Source organism: Argentina silus (genome assembly GCF_951799395.1).
Source record: "Argentina silus genome assembly, chromosome: 22".
Taxonomy (NCBI): Eukaryota; Metazoa; Chordata; class Actinopteri; order Argentiniformes; family Argentinidae; genus Argentina; species Argentina silus.
Genome location: NC_139676.1, coordinates 480233 through 495497, shown reverse-complemented (window position 1 = coordinate 495497; position 15265 = coordinate 480233). Strand labels below are relative to the sequence as shown.

The 15265-nt window shown below is 47.4% G+C and overlaps 1 protein-coding gene across 2 annotated transcripts; it reads right to left on the bottom strand.

Moving 5' to 3' along the window:
* Positions 1 to 1090: 1090 nt before the first annotated feature.
* micall2b (mical-like 2b) lies at positions 1091 to 13895 on the bottom strand. 2 transcript variants are annotated; one of them, XM_083693792.1, is made up of 15 exons: positions 13560 to 13895; positions 12393 to 12441; positions 8901 to 9042; positions 8575 to 8783; positions 7883 to 8013; positions 6255 to 7130; positions 5741 to 5943; positions 5404 to 5470; positions 4432 to 4577; positions 4214 to 4278; positions 3785 to 3908; positions 2650 to 2752; positions 1984 to 2057; positions 1700 to 1814; positions 1091 to 1570 (listed from the first exon to the last, which is right to left on the bottom strand). In XM_083693792.1, exons 1-15 carry the CDS (start codon positions 13700 to 13702, stop codon positions 1483 to 1485), a joined length of 2535 nt encoding a protein of 844 aa, XP_083549918.1. In that variant the 5' UTR covers positions 13703 to 13895; the 3' UTR covers positions 1091 to 1482. The 2 variants fall into 2 exon arrangements, with proteins under 2 accessions (XP_083549918.1, XP_083549919.1); XM_083693793.1 differs by lacking the exons at positions 12393 to 12441; positions 13560 to 13895 and adding an exon at positions 9134 to 9591.
* Between the last annotated feature and the right edge of the window lie 1370 nt (positions 13896 to 15265).

Below are 15265 nucleotides of genomic sequence, written 5' to 3'. Positions count from 1 at the left end.
AGAGAGAGAGAGAGAGAGAGAGAGAGAGACAGAGAGAGGGACAGAGAGAGAGAGAGAGAGAGAAGGGGGGGGGGGGGGGTTGTGACACGTGTGGTGATGACCTAACCACATATCTGACCCTAGTTCAGAACAATGCAAGATGACGTCCACAGACGAGTCTCTGTACTGAAACGATCTGGAATTGAAATCTATATTTCAGTGTCAATCTTCTACATTCAAACATCTAGATCCATGACCCAGATGGGGTGAAGAGGGCCTGGTTAAACGTATTAAAAATGGGACAAAAAAAAAAAGAGAAAATACATTTCTCAGATTTGCATTAAGTAAATGCAGCACTTTGAAACAAAATTCTTATTCATGCATGTCTGTCACTGTGGAACTTTCATTTAATTGATGCACATTTTTCATTATAATTTTTTTTTTTGTTCAGAGACCAAACGCATCTCATTTCATCTAATGTTCACTAATGGAAAAGCATCTAACAACCTCCCCCCCCCCCCCCTCTTTTTGTAACCAAAACTCATATTAGCCAAATGTATAATTTAGCGTGTTAATTTGACCTTCAGCTAAAACGCAGTCAGAAGTCGACTTCATTTGCAAGTCATGAAGGGGCGTGGAGAGGAAATGGGGAGAGTTTATTGAACTTCAGAAGGGTTGGAATGTCGCTATTAGCCAACGTCCATTTAGAAACCTCCATTCGCTGACCAGGGGGCAAAAGCCTAGCCATTTAGATTTAATATATTCATGAAGTTAATGCTCGTTTCAGAGGTGATTATTAAAAGGGGAGGTTTGAGTGGGTTTCTCTAGGAACAGTTTGATATAGTATTTGTATGTTAGTAAGCTGCTACTAAGACCATTAAGAAGTTCTAGATGGTTCTGCATTGATGGGGGGTGAGTTTATGCCATTCCCCTTGTTATTAAAAAAAAAAGAAAAAAAAGAAGTTAGATTAAATAATTAAAAACGAGCTGATTATCAAAAATCTAAAAATCAGCAACACGTACGAGAATGGCACCTTTCTCTCATGGTAATGACATTGAGCAGGGTTGGGGGGGGGGGAGACTCCTCATTGACCTCGGCAGACTTGTTAAAACTTTCTCCACATTCAGGGGCGTCGGTTTGAGCGAGGCACTGCTCAGGTTCAGGGGCGTCGGTTTGAGCGAGGCACTGCTCAGGTTCGCTGATCTTTATCACATAAATCGGTCGTCATTTCTTGTAACAGATGATCTGTAGATCTATGATTCTGCGCAGTTCTACATTTGGGGTGGGCCTCCTTTTCCCTTCAAACGTCTCTTGAACTGACCGCTCAGCGGCCTTCACTCACAGATTTCGACGACATTTAGAAAACATTTCGGAATTTAATTGGCATATCGTACAATTATGGACAATTTCTTTCGGGTGAACACCACTAACTTTGGACCCCTGGTGACATACGGCCTAAAATGTGTCTGGGAGTCATGTGCAGTATACATGACATAGGGAGGTTATGAAGCGTTATAAATGGAGTGTGTGTTGATGGACTCACCTAGATTCTTCATCATCTTGTTCAGCTCCTCATCCTCCTCTCCCTCCCTGGAGAGAGAAGTCAGACAGAGGATGAGGAAGAGGAATGAACACACACACACACACATTATATACAAACACACACAGTTACACACACAGTTACACAGGTTATATACAAACAAACACAGTCACACCCACCTGAGTCGGTCCTCGTCCAGGCAGTCTATGATGGCGTTCCTGTCGTTAACGATCTCCACCAGCTGCTTCATCAGCTCCTCCTCTCTCCTCCTGTCCCACGCCGTCTTCCGATGCTCTGAAGACACACACACACACACGCACATTTCAAGGCCAATTCTACTTCACTGTTCCCACCTGATTACACACAGAAATACACAAGGACCTAAAAAGGTAGAATAAAGAGTAAGGCCGCCACCCCCCCCCCCCCCCCTCACACCACACACACACACACACACACAGCTCACCAGGTTTGTCCATCAGTCTCCTCAGCTCCTGCTCCATAGTAGGCTGCTGCTCCTCTAGGTCCTGAGTCTTCGCCCTACACACACACACACACAATAAAGAACATGGACCCGTATGACATGAATAACGTCTGCGTTCAGGGGATATTTTATAACAGTGGTCTTACATAGAGTTGAACTATGACTAGCTCTCTGTGTGTGTATGTAAGTGTGTGTGTGTAAGTGTGTATATGGCTTCCCACTACTGTCAGGACTGCAGTCACTTCCGATCTTCCGCCGTAGATTGAAAACCCATTTCTTCAGGCTACATCTTAACAGTCCCTCCTAAAGACCGCTTCACCCTCACTACCCCCCCTGTACTAACCCTCACCCTAGAGACCTCTTCACCCCCGCTACCCCCCCTGTACAAGTTCTCTCCTGCTAATAAAATAAATTTTAAAAATAGCCTACTGGCATTATGACTGCCTATAGCCGCTGGTCTGAGCATTGATTACTTTGTCTTATGATGACTGATGGACAGATGATTCACTTACTTAAACAAATGTATTTGTTGTAAGTCGCTTTGGATAAAGGCGTCTGCTAAATGCCATAACTGTAAATGTAAAATGTAAGTGTGTATATATTGTGTGTGTATATAGTGTGTGTATATAGTGTGTTTTCCATACTCACATGTAGACGAGTTCTGATTCGCGGCGCATGGACACCTGCTTATTCCTGATGAGGTTGAACCAGTCCACCATTAAGTCATCCATGACGCTGTCCTCTTCTCCCTCTGACACACGGACACACACGGACACACACGGACACACACGGACACACACGGACACACACGGACACACACGGACACACACGGACACACACAGTTAAAAAACAAAACAAAAGAAAAACAGAAACATGGATTTTATTCAGAAACATGTCCACGCAGGAAGCCATGAAGGCTCAGAAGGACTGTGATTGGAGCAGACTTTATGACATCATACACCAGACATACTGACACACTTACCAAGGTCACAATGGGGTACAGAGACATCAACGTCCCTCCCTCCCTCCCTCCCTCCCTCCAGCCACCAGAGTCCACCCCATCCCTCTCTTTACTTCCATCTCACGCCCCGATCCCACAGAGAGAACATTAGGAATGCTTGGTGTGTGTGTGTGTGTGTGTGTACGCATTAGGTGCATTGGGAGTCACCCCCCTTATACAGAGAGAGAGAGAGAGAGAACAGTTTCTCTTTTTTTGGGTCACATTCCCTCAGGCAAGATAGACCACAATCTAGACCTCATTTGGAGACCCCTCTACCTCTCCATCTCGGTCTCCCCGCCCGCCCGCCCTCCCTCCCTCCCTCCCTCCCTCCCTCCATCCCTCCTCTCTCTCATTCTTCCCCCTCTCCTGCCTGCGTATGTCCGTGTGTCCCCGCATGCGTGTCTGTCCGCGTGTGTCCATCTGTGTGTGTCTCTGTGTGTGTCCGTGTGTGTGTCTCTCTGTGTGTCTCTGTGTGTGTGTGTCTCTCTGTGTGTGTGTGTGTGGGTGTCTCTGTGTGTCTCTCTGTGTGTGTGTCTCTCTGTGTGTGTCTCCCTGAGAGTGTGTGTGTGTGTGTGTGTGTCTCTCTCTGTGTGTGTGTGTGTGTCCGTGTGTGTGTCTCTCTGTGTGTCTCTGTGTGTGTGTGTCTCTCTGTGTGTCTCTCTCTGTGTGTGTGTGGGTGTCTCTGTGTGTCTCTCTGTGTGTGTGTCTCTCTGTGTGTGTCTCCCTGAGAGTGTGTGTGTGTGTCTCTCTCTGTGTGTGTGTGTGTGTGTCTGTGTGTGTTACCCTCTTCACAGCGTCGCAGCTGTTTCTCCAGGTCGACTCCTCTTCTCTCCAGCTCGTTCACACTGTCCTCAATCTCCCGCAGCTCCTGGATGATCAGCTCCTTAGGGATGTAGTCCTGTTTACCCTACACACACACGTCAAAATACCATCATATAAAACGGTCATACAGATGCCTGGTCTTCCAAAAGAGGGAGGGGGGGGAAGAGAGAGAGAGAGAGGTGTGTGTGACTGTGAGGAGAGACAGAGGTAGAGGGAAAGTGTTCACCATGATGACAACCATTCAACTGAACCCTCAGAGGAGGAGGAGGATGAGGGGGGGGGAGGAGGAGGGGGGGGGGAGGTCCTGAGGGCTGCTGCTGTATCTACTGTAACAATCATCACCTAATCTACACTGCTTTAGATACACACACACACACACAGTAAACTTACCTTAGGTGACTTCATCTCAGTCTTGGAGCCGTTGGCGATGGATGAGCTCTTCCCATTCATGAAACCTGAGAAATAAGAGAATGGAGAGAATATACAGAAGAAGAGAGAGAGAGAGAGAGAGACAGAGAGAGTTTTAGGAACTGTAGAACACTGCCTTCATGTTCATGTGGACACACCCCTTTTTTGTTAGGGTTAGTTTGGTGCCGGAGGGTCCTTACCCCAGGTCGTAGACCCAGACCCGCTGGCCGGCAGGCTGGGCGAGGGCGAGGGCGAGGGCGCTTTCTGACCGGCTGTAGCAGGGAGAGGAGTGCTGGAGGCGTCGGCCTTCTTAGTGTTGGTTTGGAGAGGGGAGGGGTCTTTGGGTCTGGTGGGGGGGGAGAGAGAGAGATTGTAAGGTCTGTGTAGATGTCTTTTCTTGGCTTCCTAAATGTTCATTCTTTTTTCCATCACTCCATTTTTCCACTCTCACCTGTCTACATTGGGAGGAGCTGAGGATTCAGCAGGACTGGGGAGGAATGGTCATCCGGGGGAGGGGGGGGGGGATCTCTGAGTACTGAGTTCATGTTGCACCGGGGAGCACTTTAAACGCGGCACCCCTTAGGCATAGGCATCGCGTGGCCGAGGCGGAAGGGGAGGGGCTGCCCTCTGAGACAGCCAATCCTAACAGGGATGTTTCGAGTGGCAGGTACAAAACGCCTGAAGAGCGAATAAGAAAACGGATGGATGGACAGAAGAAGACAAAAAAAACCCCGGAATAAACGAGTACAGAAAAAAACGGCTGAAACGGTTGAAACGGTTGGTGCTCGTGTGACTCTGAGCCAAGTCACTGTGACCTCACCCCGGTGACCATGCCTCCCATTCAACAAGTGGACAAGGGGCCACAGAAGAGCAAACGGGACCGAGCCAAAATAAAAGTGACCAGCGCAGCGTGACAGAAATGGAACGGTGCCCAAGTGCAACGGAACAGAAACTGGACCGAACGCATCGGCACAGAAATGGAATGGGGCCCCCTCCCAAGTACTGCACATGACCAATGAGAAAGTGACGGGTCGTTCACGAGTAAACAAACAAAGCGTAAACACCCCCCCCCCGGTGGACACAAGCAGAACAGAACGGTGGCCTTCCAGAGGTGGACAGAGACAGCAGAGCAGAGTCGGTCTCCGTAGAGAGTGGGTTAGGGTTAGTCTTACTTGTTCTCCTTGGACACGGGCTTGAGCATGGACCTCCAGTCTGCTGGGGAGGCGCTGGTGTCTGACGCTGGAGAGGACACACCAAAACACAGGTCATGACCCTCCCCAAAACATGCAAACTAGAGGTCATAAAATACAGCCAAGACGGTCTTCAGAACATGCACACAACAGGTACAGTACAAATGACAGAAACAAAAACACTTAACAACAGTTGAAATGAGTCATCTTGAGGCCTGGGGTGGTCCAGTGGTCTAGCACCAGTTAGAGTTGGGCTAGAGCAAAAATGTGCAACACAAGGACGGCCTTCCGAGTTGAGAAACCTGGAGATCATGTCTACCTGTAGAGTTTGGTGACGTCGGGCTGGCGGGCTTGGCAGTGCTTCTGTCTGGAGTCCTGTTCGATAGTCCACTCCTGCTAGCTGGGGTAGCGGTAGGGGGAGAAGTGGGGGTGATGTCGGCAAGGAGCAAAGGGTCGGCTTTCAACTTCTTTCTGACTTTGATGGCCTCCGCTTCTTTTTTGGGAGTGTCGACAGGAGCGGGTCTGAGACAGAGAAAAGAGAGAGAGGGGGGGAGGGGAAGAATCAGGAGAAAGAGTTAAAAAGACAACCAATTGCATATGACAGACATGTATTGTCTTCCTCCAATACCCCTCTTTAACCAGCAGAGGTCAGGCTTGCTCTGTTTACTATGACTCAGCTGTGTGTGCATGCAAGACATCATAAAGCATGATAATAAAATATAATTAATAATTTAAAAAAACAAGGAATGTACCTTGTCTGTGTGTGTGCGCATCTGTGTATGCGTGCGTGCATGTGTGTGTGTGTGTGTCTCTGTGTGTGTGTGTCTCCTCACTTGTCAGCCGTGTCAGTCTTCTTCAGTGCTGCTCGCCATGGCAAGCTGGAGGGGGTGGTGGAGGAGCTGGAGGGGGTGGAGGAGCTGGAGGGGGTGGAGGAGCTGGAGGGGGTGGAGGAGGGTTTGTTGTTGTTGTTGTTCTCCTCCGTCAGCCTCTTAGAGATGACCGCCACCGCATGGGTCTTGTTACCGGCTTCCGTCCCTCCTTCATCCACCCTGAACTGCACCCTGCTTTTCACCGGATCCCCACCCCCTAACGTACCCCCGACCTTTCCCCCACCCACATTCACGACCACGCTCACCGCCTGACCCACCCCCACTACCGGGCCCTGCGTCCCCACGTTCGGCCCTCTGTTTGTGGGCAGATTCTGGTTCTGTTCTTGGTTCTTGGTCTGGGCCTGGTTCTCCTGTCCAGGGGTGGCGCTGGCCGTAGCCGGCCCAGACTGGAAGAACCGGAAGCGGGCCTGCTGGTTCTTGGCGGCGGCGGTGGAGCTCCGGGGAGCTGCCGTGGGTCTGGGGGTCGACTCGGGAGTGGCCACGGAGGAGGGCACCGGGGTGGGCCGAGAACAGGCAGCCGTAGTGGGGGTGGTGCTGGGGGTGGTGCTGGGGGTGGTGGTGGTGATACTGGGTCTCTCTGTCTTGGAGGTCAGCCAGCTAGGGCCCAGTTTGGAGGAGGTGGGGGTGATTTTGGGGGGATCTGACAGAGGTGTGTGTTTGGGAGCAGGGGTGTTCTTCGAGAGGTCTCGGAGAGGGGTGTGTGTGTGTTTGGCCCCCTGTGGTGGCGACCCCTGGTGGTGGGAGGTACATATGAAGGAGCCGGGTTCAGGGCCGGCCTTACAGTTTCCAGAGAGGAGGGTGTTGGAGCAGAGACCGCACCTGGGGAAAACACACGAAAAACAACTGTTATACAACATAGTTTTTCTAAATGTTTGATTTACACCAGGAAAATTAATACATTAAATGTAGGCGTGCATATTTTCTATGTAGGGCAATTAATAAAATAGTTCATAATTAATAGATCATTCAAAACAAATCACACAAGCATAGTAACAAACAGAACGTGGGGAGTAACAAAATATTTAAAAAATATTTTTAAATCAAGCTTGTTTGAGTTAATCTGGGTGCCAGACCAGTGTTTTTGCTTGAGTCAATTGAGGACCACACACACACACACACACACACACACACACACAGTAGGAAAGGTGTAGCCTGGGCCACAATGTGTTTCTACTTGAGTCAACCACACAGTCAACTATTAAGTCCTGAAAAACACATGTTTGCTTTGTCAACAAAGGAGTTGTCTCGCACACAAACACAGACTTGGAAACAAAGACATAACAACACAGCTCTCAAGATGTTCACCACAGTAAAGCTACGTTTAAGTAAACCATCTTTGTTTTTTGGTTAACAATAAAAAATGTTAAAAAATCGGCCGTGCTCAACTATGATGTGTGCATTTTCCATGTAGGGCTTTTCATAACATGTTCTATAGAAAATAATTAAAACCCCAAATCACACAAGCACAGTAACAAGCATAAGTGGGAAATACTTGTTAGTGTTGATCAAATCAAATCATTCAGTCCATTTGTCCATCTTTGATATAAAAAACAAAACAATCGTTGTCTTACTTGGCACAGTTCCTGTGGTACAGCCTCCCGTCCACGAGGTGGCGCTGGACCAGGTGAACATGCTTCTGACACACAATACACTTGCTGCTGAGGGTGCCTGTCTTATTGGAACGCTCAACCAACACCTCCTCCTGGTGGGGAGGGGGGGGGCAGAGGGGGAGAGAGAGAGAGACAGAGGGAGAGAGGGGGGGGGGGGGAGAGAGAGAGGCAAAAAGAGAGAGACAAAAAAAAGGGAGAGACAGAGGGAGAGCGAAAAGGAGCGCGACAAAGTGAGGGTGAAAGGGGAAGAAGAGATGAGAACAACAGAGAGAGAGAGGAGAGAGAGAGAGAGATATTCTCATCATTCCTGTACATAACATTCACACAGCCTCCTGTTGTTCATCATGCATCATCACCATCAATAGCTGGTCATCACAGCAGACATGTTCAGGTTTGAGGGGTGAGGGTCAGAGAGGAGGCTCCATAGAGTTACAACCACTAGAGGGAGCACTCCCCTAAATTAACTGTGATTGTATGGGGGCTCGTATGGAGATGTATCGATAGATAAACCTACTGAAGAACAAGACCAAGACCCCCCCCCTTGTTGACGACATGGCCCCCCTCATCAGAATCAGAACTCTTTTATTATGTCACAAAAGCAATGAATTTGGAAGACAGCATGTGACTCTGCATCTCTGGCATGGGAGACGTACCTGTGCTGCAGTTCTGGCTGGCTTGGTGGGGGGTCTGAAGGGGGAGGGAGTGAGCGTGGTGGAGGGGGGAGGCCGGTTCTCCGTAGCGGGTTTGGAGGGAGGGAACACCTTCGCCGTGACCGGTTGGTTCTTTTTCCCAGAAGGCTCCTCTGCGGAGACCTCCGCCGGGCGCTTCACTCCCGTTGTGCCCATGTGCCCCATGCCTCCGACTACACACACACACACGATTAACATATCTGGATGTGTGTGAGAGAAAGAGTGTGTGTGTGTGTGTGTGTGTGAGGGAGAGAAAGAGTCTGTGTGTGTGTGTGTGTGTGTACACTCACTGGGTGATCGTCCATGGAAGTAGTTGTAGTACTGTGACACGTAGGTGAGGATACTGAGGCGGTCTGGGACTTTGAGAGCCACCATGTCTTCAGCGTCCAGCAGAGCAGGGATCCCCAGCTCCTCCTCCGCCACCCGGAACGCCTGGACACAACACAGGGTCAACTCAACCAGTCATACACGGGGAGAGCCCACTGGTACACAACTGGTCCACACACACACAGGGTTTGTTTACCGAACTTCACAAGGATGCACAACGTCTCCTCAGGCTGTTGTTGGAATGAATCTGGAGGTGGTATCTGGATGGAGCTGTAATATCAGACATACATGACTCAACTTTTACCAAAGAGTTCCGGAACACCGACCGCCTCGGGTGCCAAATGAAGCATTTTTGGTGACTAAAGTCGGCACTCAATGAGTTAAACGAGATACGTCGCCCACTGGTACACAACTGTAGTCTACAGTCACACACACACATCTTCGGCACCCCTGGCAGCAGTAGGAACCTTCGACATGGTGCCAACAACCCTGGAGCCGTGACAGTTAAGGCAGCAGTAGAACATGATTCCAGCAAACCTCCAGTCACCAGCTCACATGCGGGGTCGGGGATCGAACCAGCGACCTGGCACCATAGTACATGTGCAGGGTAGGGACTGGGGATAACACACTCCATGATACAAGGGACGAAAGACTTGACAGGAACAGAGTGAATGAAACGGGTTAACTGTGGTGCCATTTTTAAATAAAGTTTGGTTTGAGTAAGTCTGCATGCCAGACCAGTGTGTTTATACACAAGGCAGTTGAGGACAACAGGAAAACATGGTTTGAAGCGGGCACACGCACACGCACGGTAGGAAAGGTGTAGCCTGGGCCAGAATGTGTTTCTACTTGAGTCAACCACTCAGTCAACACAAGTCAAGTCCTGATAACACAGAGACTTGGAAACAAACAGCTCTCGAGATTTTCACCACAGCACAGCTAAGTTTAAGTAGTCCATCTTCGTTTTTTTTGGTTAACGATAAAATCTAAATATGGGGTGCTCTCCTCAGAAGAAGATATCTTCTTCGATGTGTCTTTGGACGCTGATTGCGAAGCCCTTGAATACTCAACTATGACGGAAAAAAAAAAAAAAACATCCAAGGATTGCTGACATGGAGACTCATTTGAGAGGTCTGGTCATTTGTTCATCATCTTGGTTTCCCACAGACAGCGAAGGGACAGTGACACTCTCCTGACTGAACAAACAAGACAATAATAAGAGGTCCTAAAGGTCACACAGTAGGAAGTAGCTGAATATTCTGACTCAGCGCTTTTCCAGAGAGACAGACACACAAAGGCCTTGCCTCATTCCTACACTCCTACATAGCATATGATTGAAATAGCAGGGTGGGGGAGCTTAGTGGCGCAGCACACTAATGCGCATACCACACAACCTCAAGGTTCCTGGTTCGATTCCGATTCTCGACCTATCCTGCATGTCATCCCTCCTCTCTCTCTCCCATCCGTCCTGTCAACCTCTACTGTCTCTATCACAATAAAGCAGAAATGCCCTAAAACATATTTTAAAAAAAGAAATAGCAGGGTGGAGTGCGTGTGTGTGTGTGTGTGCCTTTCAGAATGTCTTTGTACCAGTCGCTCCACGTAATTAAATAAGCAAGGTGGAGTGTGTTTTGTGTGTGTCCTCTGAGAAAGTATCTGATTACCTATTCCTCAGCCGCAAAACACAAAAACAATTACGTTGTTAGTTCCACTCTTCCCTCCACAGGCCTTGTAAGTAATGGGTGTTATGGTGAGTCCTGTCACCCACTGGAGAAGGCTTCCTCGGCCTACCAGCCGTCTGGGATTGCTGAGCTCTCTAGCGCTTTTTTTGTTTTGAATGATGTTCCAAACTGTTGACTTTGGCAAGCCTAAGGTTCTGGCCATGTTTAAAGAGTGTTCATTTCCAAAGGGTGAAACCAATATGTTCACAACTACCCTCAAATAAACAAATAAAAAGCTGAGAATCTCTACTTTAACCTCATAGTATTGTTTGAATCTGTGGCTCAGTTGGTAGAGCATGGCGCTAACAACGCTTAGGTTGTGGGTTTGATTCCTGCTGGGACCATATATACTGAAATGTATGAACTCACTGCAATGTAAGTCGCTCTGGATAAAAGCATCAGCTAAATGGCAGATATTACACACACAGAGAGAGACACACACACCACCACACCAGGCCCTGGCTAAAATCCCATTGAACTCCTCCTTGTTCTCCCTGGCATCAGTCAAGGCATTGCAATCCCATGCAAGAGAGAAAGCAAAAGTGTGGAATTCTACAGGGGAAAAAAAATAAAACACACACACACACACCTGTCTGTTGCTTCTTCGTGCCTGGACCCGATAAACATCTCTGAACACAAAAGCAGCGCATACACAGTTGTCAGTAGCCTATATCAAAGTAGGGCGCACACACACACACACACTCCATCATGGACTAGACACACACAGGCATTTGAACTACTATCATTGCAGTAAAATGGACTCAACTCAACTTGAGTGACCCGTTGGGGAAATGTTTGCCTTTCAGATGCTGTTATGAGAGCCACAGCCAGGGCCGTCTAAAAGGGCTGTCTTATCATTTCTCTGATCACATTGCAGCTATCAAACGAGCACATGTCCAAACCAGTTCAATCCAAAACCCCCGACAACAACCTGACTGGCTAAAAACCCGTTGAACTCCTCCTTGTTCTCCCTGGCATCAGTCAAGGCATTGCAATCCCATGCAAGAGAGAAAGTAAAGTGTGGAATTCAGGAAAAATTCCCCAAGATATTCCCAGACAGTGAATATAACCTACAACGCTTTCAGAGGGCCAGAAGCACTGTGTCACATATTAAATCATGAGATATGACATGTTTCGGTGTGGAATGTGATGACGGGAGCCATGTTGGTTCAATGGGTCCCTGACCCCAACAACATTCTTGTCAGAATCTTCTAGGCCAGAATGTTGTAGTTATGGGGTGTTTTGGAGCCAACATGGAGGACAGTTTCCTAGGCCAGAATGTTGTAGTTATGGGGTGTTTTGGAGCCAACATGGAGGACAGTTTCCTAGGCCAGAATGTTGTAGTTATGGGGTGTTTTGGGGCCAAAATGGAGGCCAGTTTCCTGTCCATCTGTGGCTCCAGTGTGAAACTCTGCCTGGAATAAAGGGCAGCTCAGTAAAACAGAAGGCCAAGGCTGATAGATAGATCTGACCTTTGTAGGGAGCTGACCTATGTTATGAATTAAAATGATCTGTGCTGTCAGTCATCTGTACAGTGAAGGAAAGACACACACAGGAAGACACGTGTTCGCACGCACACACACTCGGGAAGACGCATGCATGCACACACACACACACACACACACACACACACACACACACTAGAACTAAGTGATTCTCCTCAATCGGGGAGGCTTGACAAACAGCTAAAAATATCTGGGATATTTATAAATTTCGATATGGGAAAGGTCTTACCAGTTTGTTGTTGTCATAGACATCATCCTTTCTGAGTGAGTCATAGTTGCTAAGGGAGGCAGAAACACACAACAACGTCACACAAGCTTCTGGGGAAGACAGATATGGCAACACTCACTCCAATGACCACAGATGACTGTCATTCTTACCAGTCACTTCCTTCATTTTAAGTGTAGTGTGTAGCCTGTGTGTGTGTGTGTGTGTGTGTGTGTGTAATCTCATCAATAAACATGTTTAAAGTGTGTGTAGCCTGTATGTGTGAGCATAGTGTGTAACAGTCAAACAGGGCAGCTAGTGTGTGTGTGTGTGTGTTCCTTAAACATGGTTAAAGTCCCAGACATTATCCAGCACATTATTATTCGTATACATGAGTCCATGCAGAATCTGCTCTGGGAGTTAGGCGGCATAACCCTATTCTAAAAACATCTTTATTTAGAATTGAACCATTAATAACAACAATAACGACCACATGACTAGACAACATCTTGTGATGACTGATGGATAGATTATTCAACTCACTTTAGACAAATGTACTTGTAAGTCGCTTTGGATAAAAGCGTCTGCTAAATGTCAAAAATGTAAATGAATCATCACTTTGGTCTCGGTTATTTTTAGATGTCAAATTGCAACATTTTCCGAATTGAAGGCAATGTTTTCCATTATTGAAAAATAGACGAATTCACTCAATTGAATCTCGCTCAAATGTTAGCTGAAACAACACTTAACTAAATAGTTTATGTTGAGAACCTACAATCAACTGTGTTTAGTGCAGACCTGTAATCAACTTTTTTTGTAAGAACCAGTCTTCCCGAAGTAAAGCCCTTGGCTAGAGAGAATGAGAAATGATGTTGTCAACTTCTATTCAAAATATTAGGATATAATTTGCGATGTGGATGCTCAAATAGAGACGCAACTACCCTACTGCCACGTTGAGTTGGCGACATTCTCTACTTTTCATTCGGGTTGTTACAAAACAACGAAACACAGGCTTGCTTCCAACTTGTTGCAATGTGTCCAAAGCTACTTTCTCGTCATCTTTTAGAGCTAGAAAACGAGCAGCCGAAGAAGTGTGAGGTTACGGACGCAACACACGGCATAACACGGTTCCACCCGCCTTGAACCTTTCAACTCTCAATTGACAACCGACACTTCCACCAAGACACTTACATGAGGTCGGGTCTGTTCACGTGAATGAGAGCGCAGAAAGCGAGTCCGTCCCGAAACGAGGTGGTCATATTGGTGATGGAGACATCTCGGTACCCCTGGCATTGGATCTTGCACCACTGCTGAAGGGCTTTGACAGCCGACATCACGAACCGGACCGAACAAAGCGGCGTGGAAGTTGTTCAACGTCGTGAGAAAGTTGCGTTGCAACTTCTCCGAATGAGAAATAGCCTGAACTCGGGGAGAGAAGCGAGTCTCGTCTAATGAGTCGGCTGATAGTTCCAAACTCTCCAACTTTAGATGTCCGTCACGGCGTACGTGGAGCAGAGAACATGGTTGGTGGTTTGGGACTCTTGTTTAAATCAACTGAGTTGACACCTGAAAATGTTTCTGTCGTGACGTTCAGCAGGCGGAGTCAAGCTACTTTGTGCAATGAAGGGCCAATTGACGGGGATTTCTACAGTGTCTGTGTCAGTGTCTGTGAGTGAGAGAGAGAGAGAGAGAGAGAGAGAATGACTGGAAGAGAAAAGGTGGAGTAAAATCACAAATGTTTTATTTACATTTGAAAACTGGGCACACATCAATCAGGACATCAAGGCAGGGAGACTTTCCTGTGAACAGATAGGTGTTTGGCTTGTTGGCCTACATACACATAGTTCAGAACAGAAGAGGGCGTGACTAGGGAGTGCCTTGTTCTAACCTGTCCAGTCCTACCGAACAAAGGTAGTGTGTGTGTGTGTGTGTGTGTGTGTGTGTGTGTGTGTGTGTGTGTGTGTATTTGTTTATCCTGCAAAACGAAGCGTGTGTGTGTGTGTGTGTGTGTGTGTGTCTGCGTGAACCTGACACTTGCCCGTTATCGTACTAACCTCCTGCTTGCAGTTAGATACTGTACAGGAGAGGAGGGACCTTTGGATCTGAGGAGTCACAGGAAGAGAGGTTGGAGAGAGGGCTCAGCTACCAGGAAGCTCTGTCATGTTTACCTTGGATGTCTTTACACAACTTGACTTTAATTGGCTATTAGCCCTCTTGAAACCTAGGGAGCAACCTCTAAAGTTCTATTCTATTCTGCTCTGTTCTATTCTATTCTATTCTGTTCTGTTCTATTCTATTCTATTCTATGCTGTTCTATTCTATGCTGTTCTATTCTATGCTGTTCTATTCTATTCTATTCTATTCTATGCTGTTCTATTCTATTCTATTCTATGCTGTTCTATTCTATGCTGTTCTATTCTATTCTATTCTATGCTGTTCTATTCTATTCTATGCTGTTCTATTCTATTCTATTCTATTCTATTCTATGCTGTTCTATTCTATTCTATTCTATGCTGTTCTATTCTGTTCTATTCTATTCTCAGTGTGAAATAAGAGAGGCTTAAATTCAGTGCTGCTGAGCCTGTAACTCTGGCGGGAGACTCTGCAGTTCCTGGCGTTGGAGGTTTCTTGTGAGGACTCATATCGACAGTTCAACCACAACCAGTTTGCATGGAAATACCTGCACTGCACCATGTCACCCTCAGTCACACAGCATCCTGGGAAAGGTCAGGGGTCAGGAGGGTTGCACAGAATGAGAGAGGGGGTGGGAGTACCCCATTGAAAATGCATTTATCTGAGTCCTTCTACTAATTGTGTGTGTGTGTGTGTGTGTGTGTGTGTGTTTGTGTGTGTGTGTGTGTGTGTACATGTTTACACACACACACAACTTGGCAGGA

Bases quoted from the DNA above. Each gene is read 5' to 3' on its own strand.
- micall2b (XM_083693792.1), bottom strand. From the start codon at position 13,702: ATGTCGGCTGTCAAAGCCCTTCAGCAGTGGTGCAAGATCCAATGCCAG. The intron at 8,784-8,900 runs GTGAGTGTACAC...GTGTGTGTGTAG, and splicing joins CTTCCATGGACGATCACCCA to TCGGAGGCATGGGGCACATG. The intron at 2,753-3,784 runs GTAACACACACA...TCCGTGTGTCAG, and splicing joins GCTGCGACGCTGTGAAGAGG to AGGGAGAAGAGGACAGCGTC.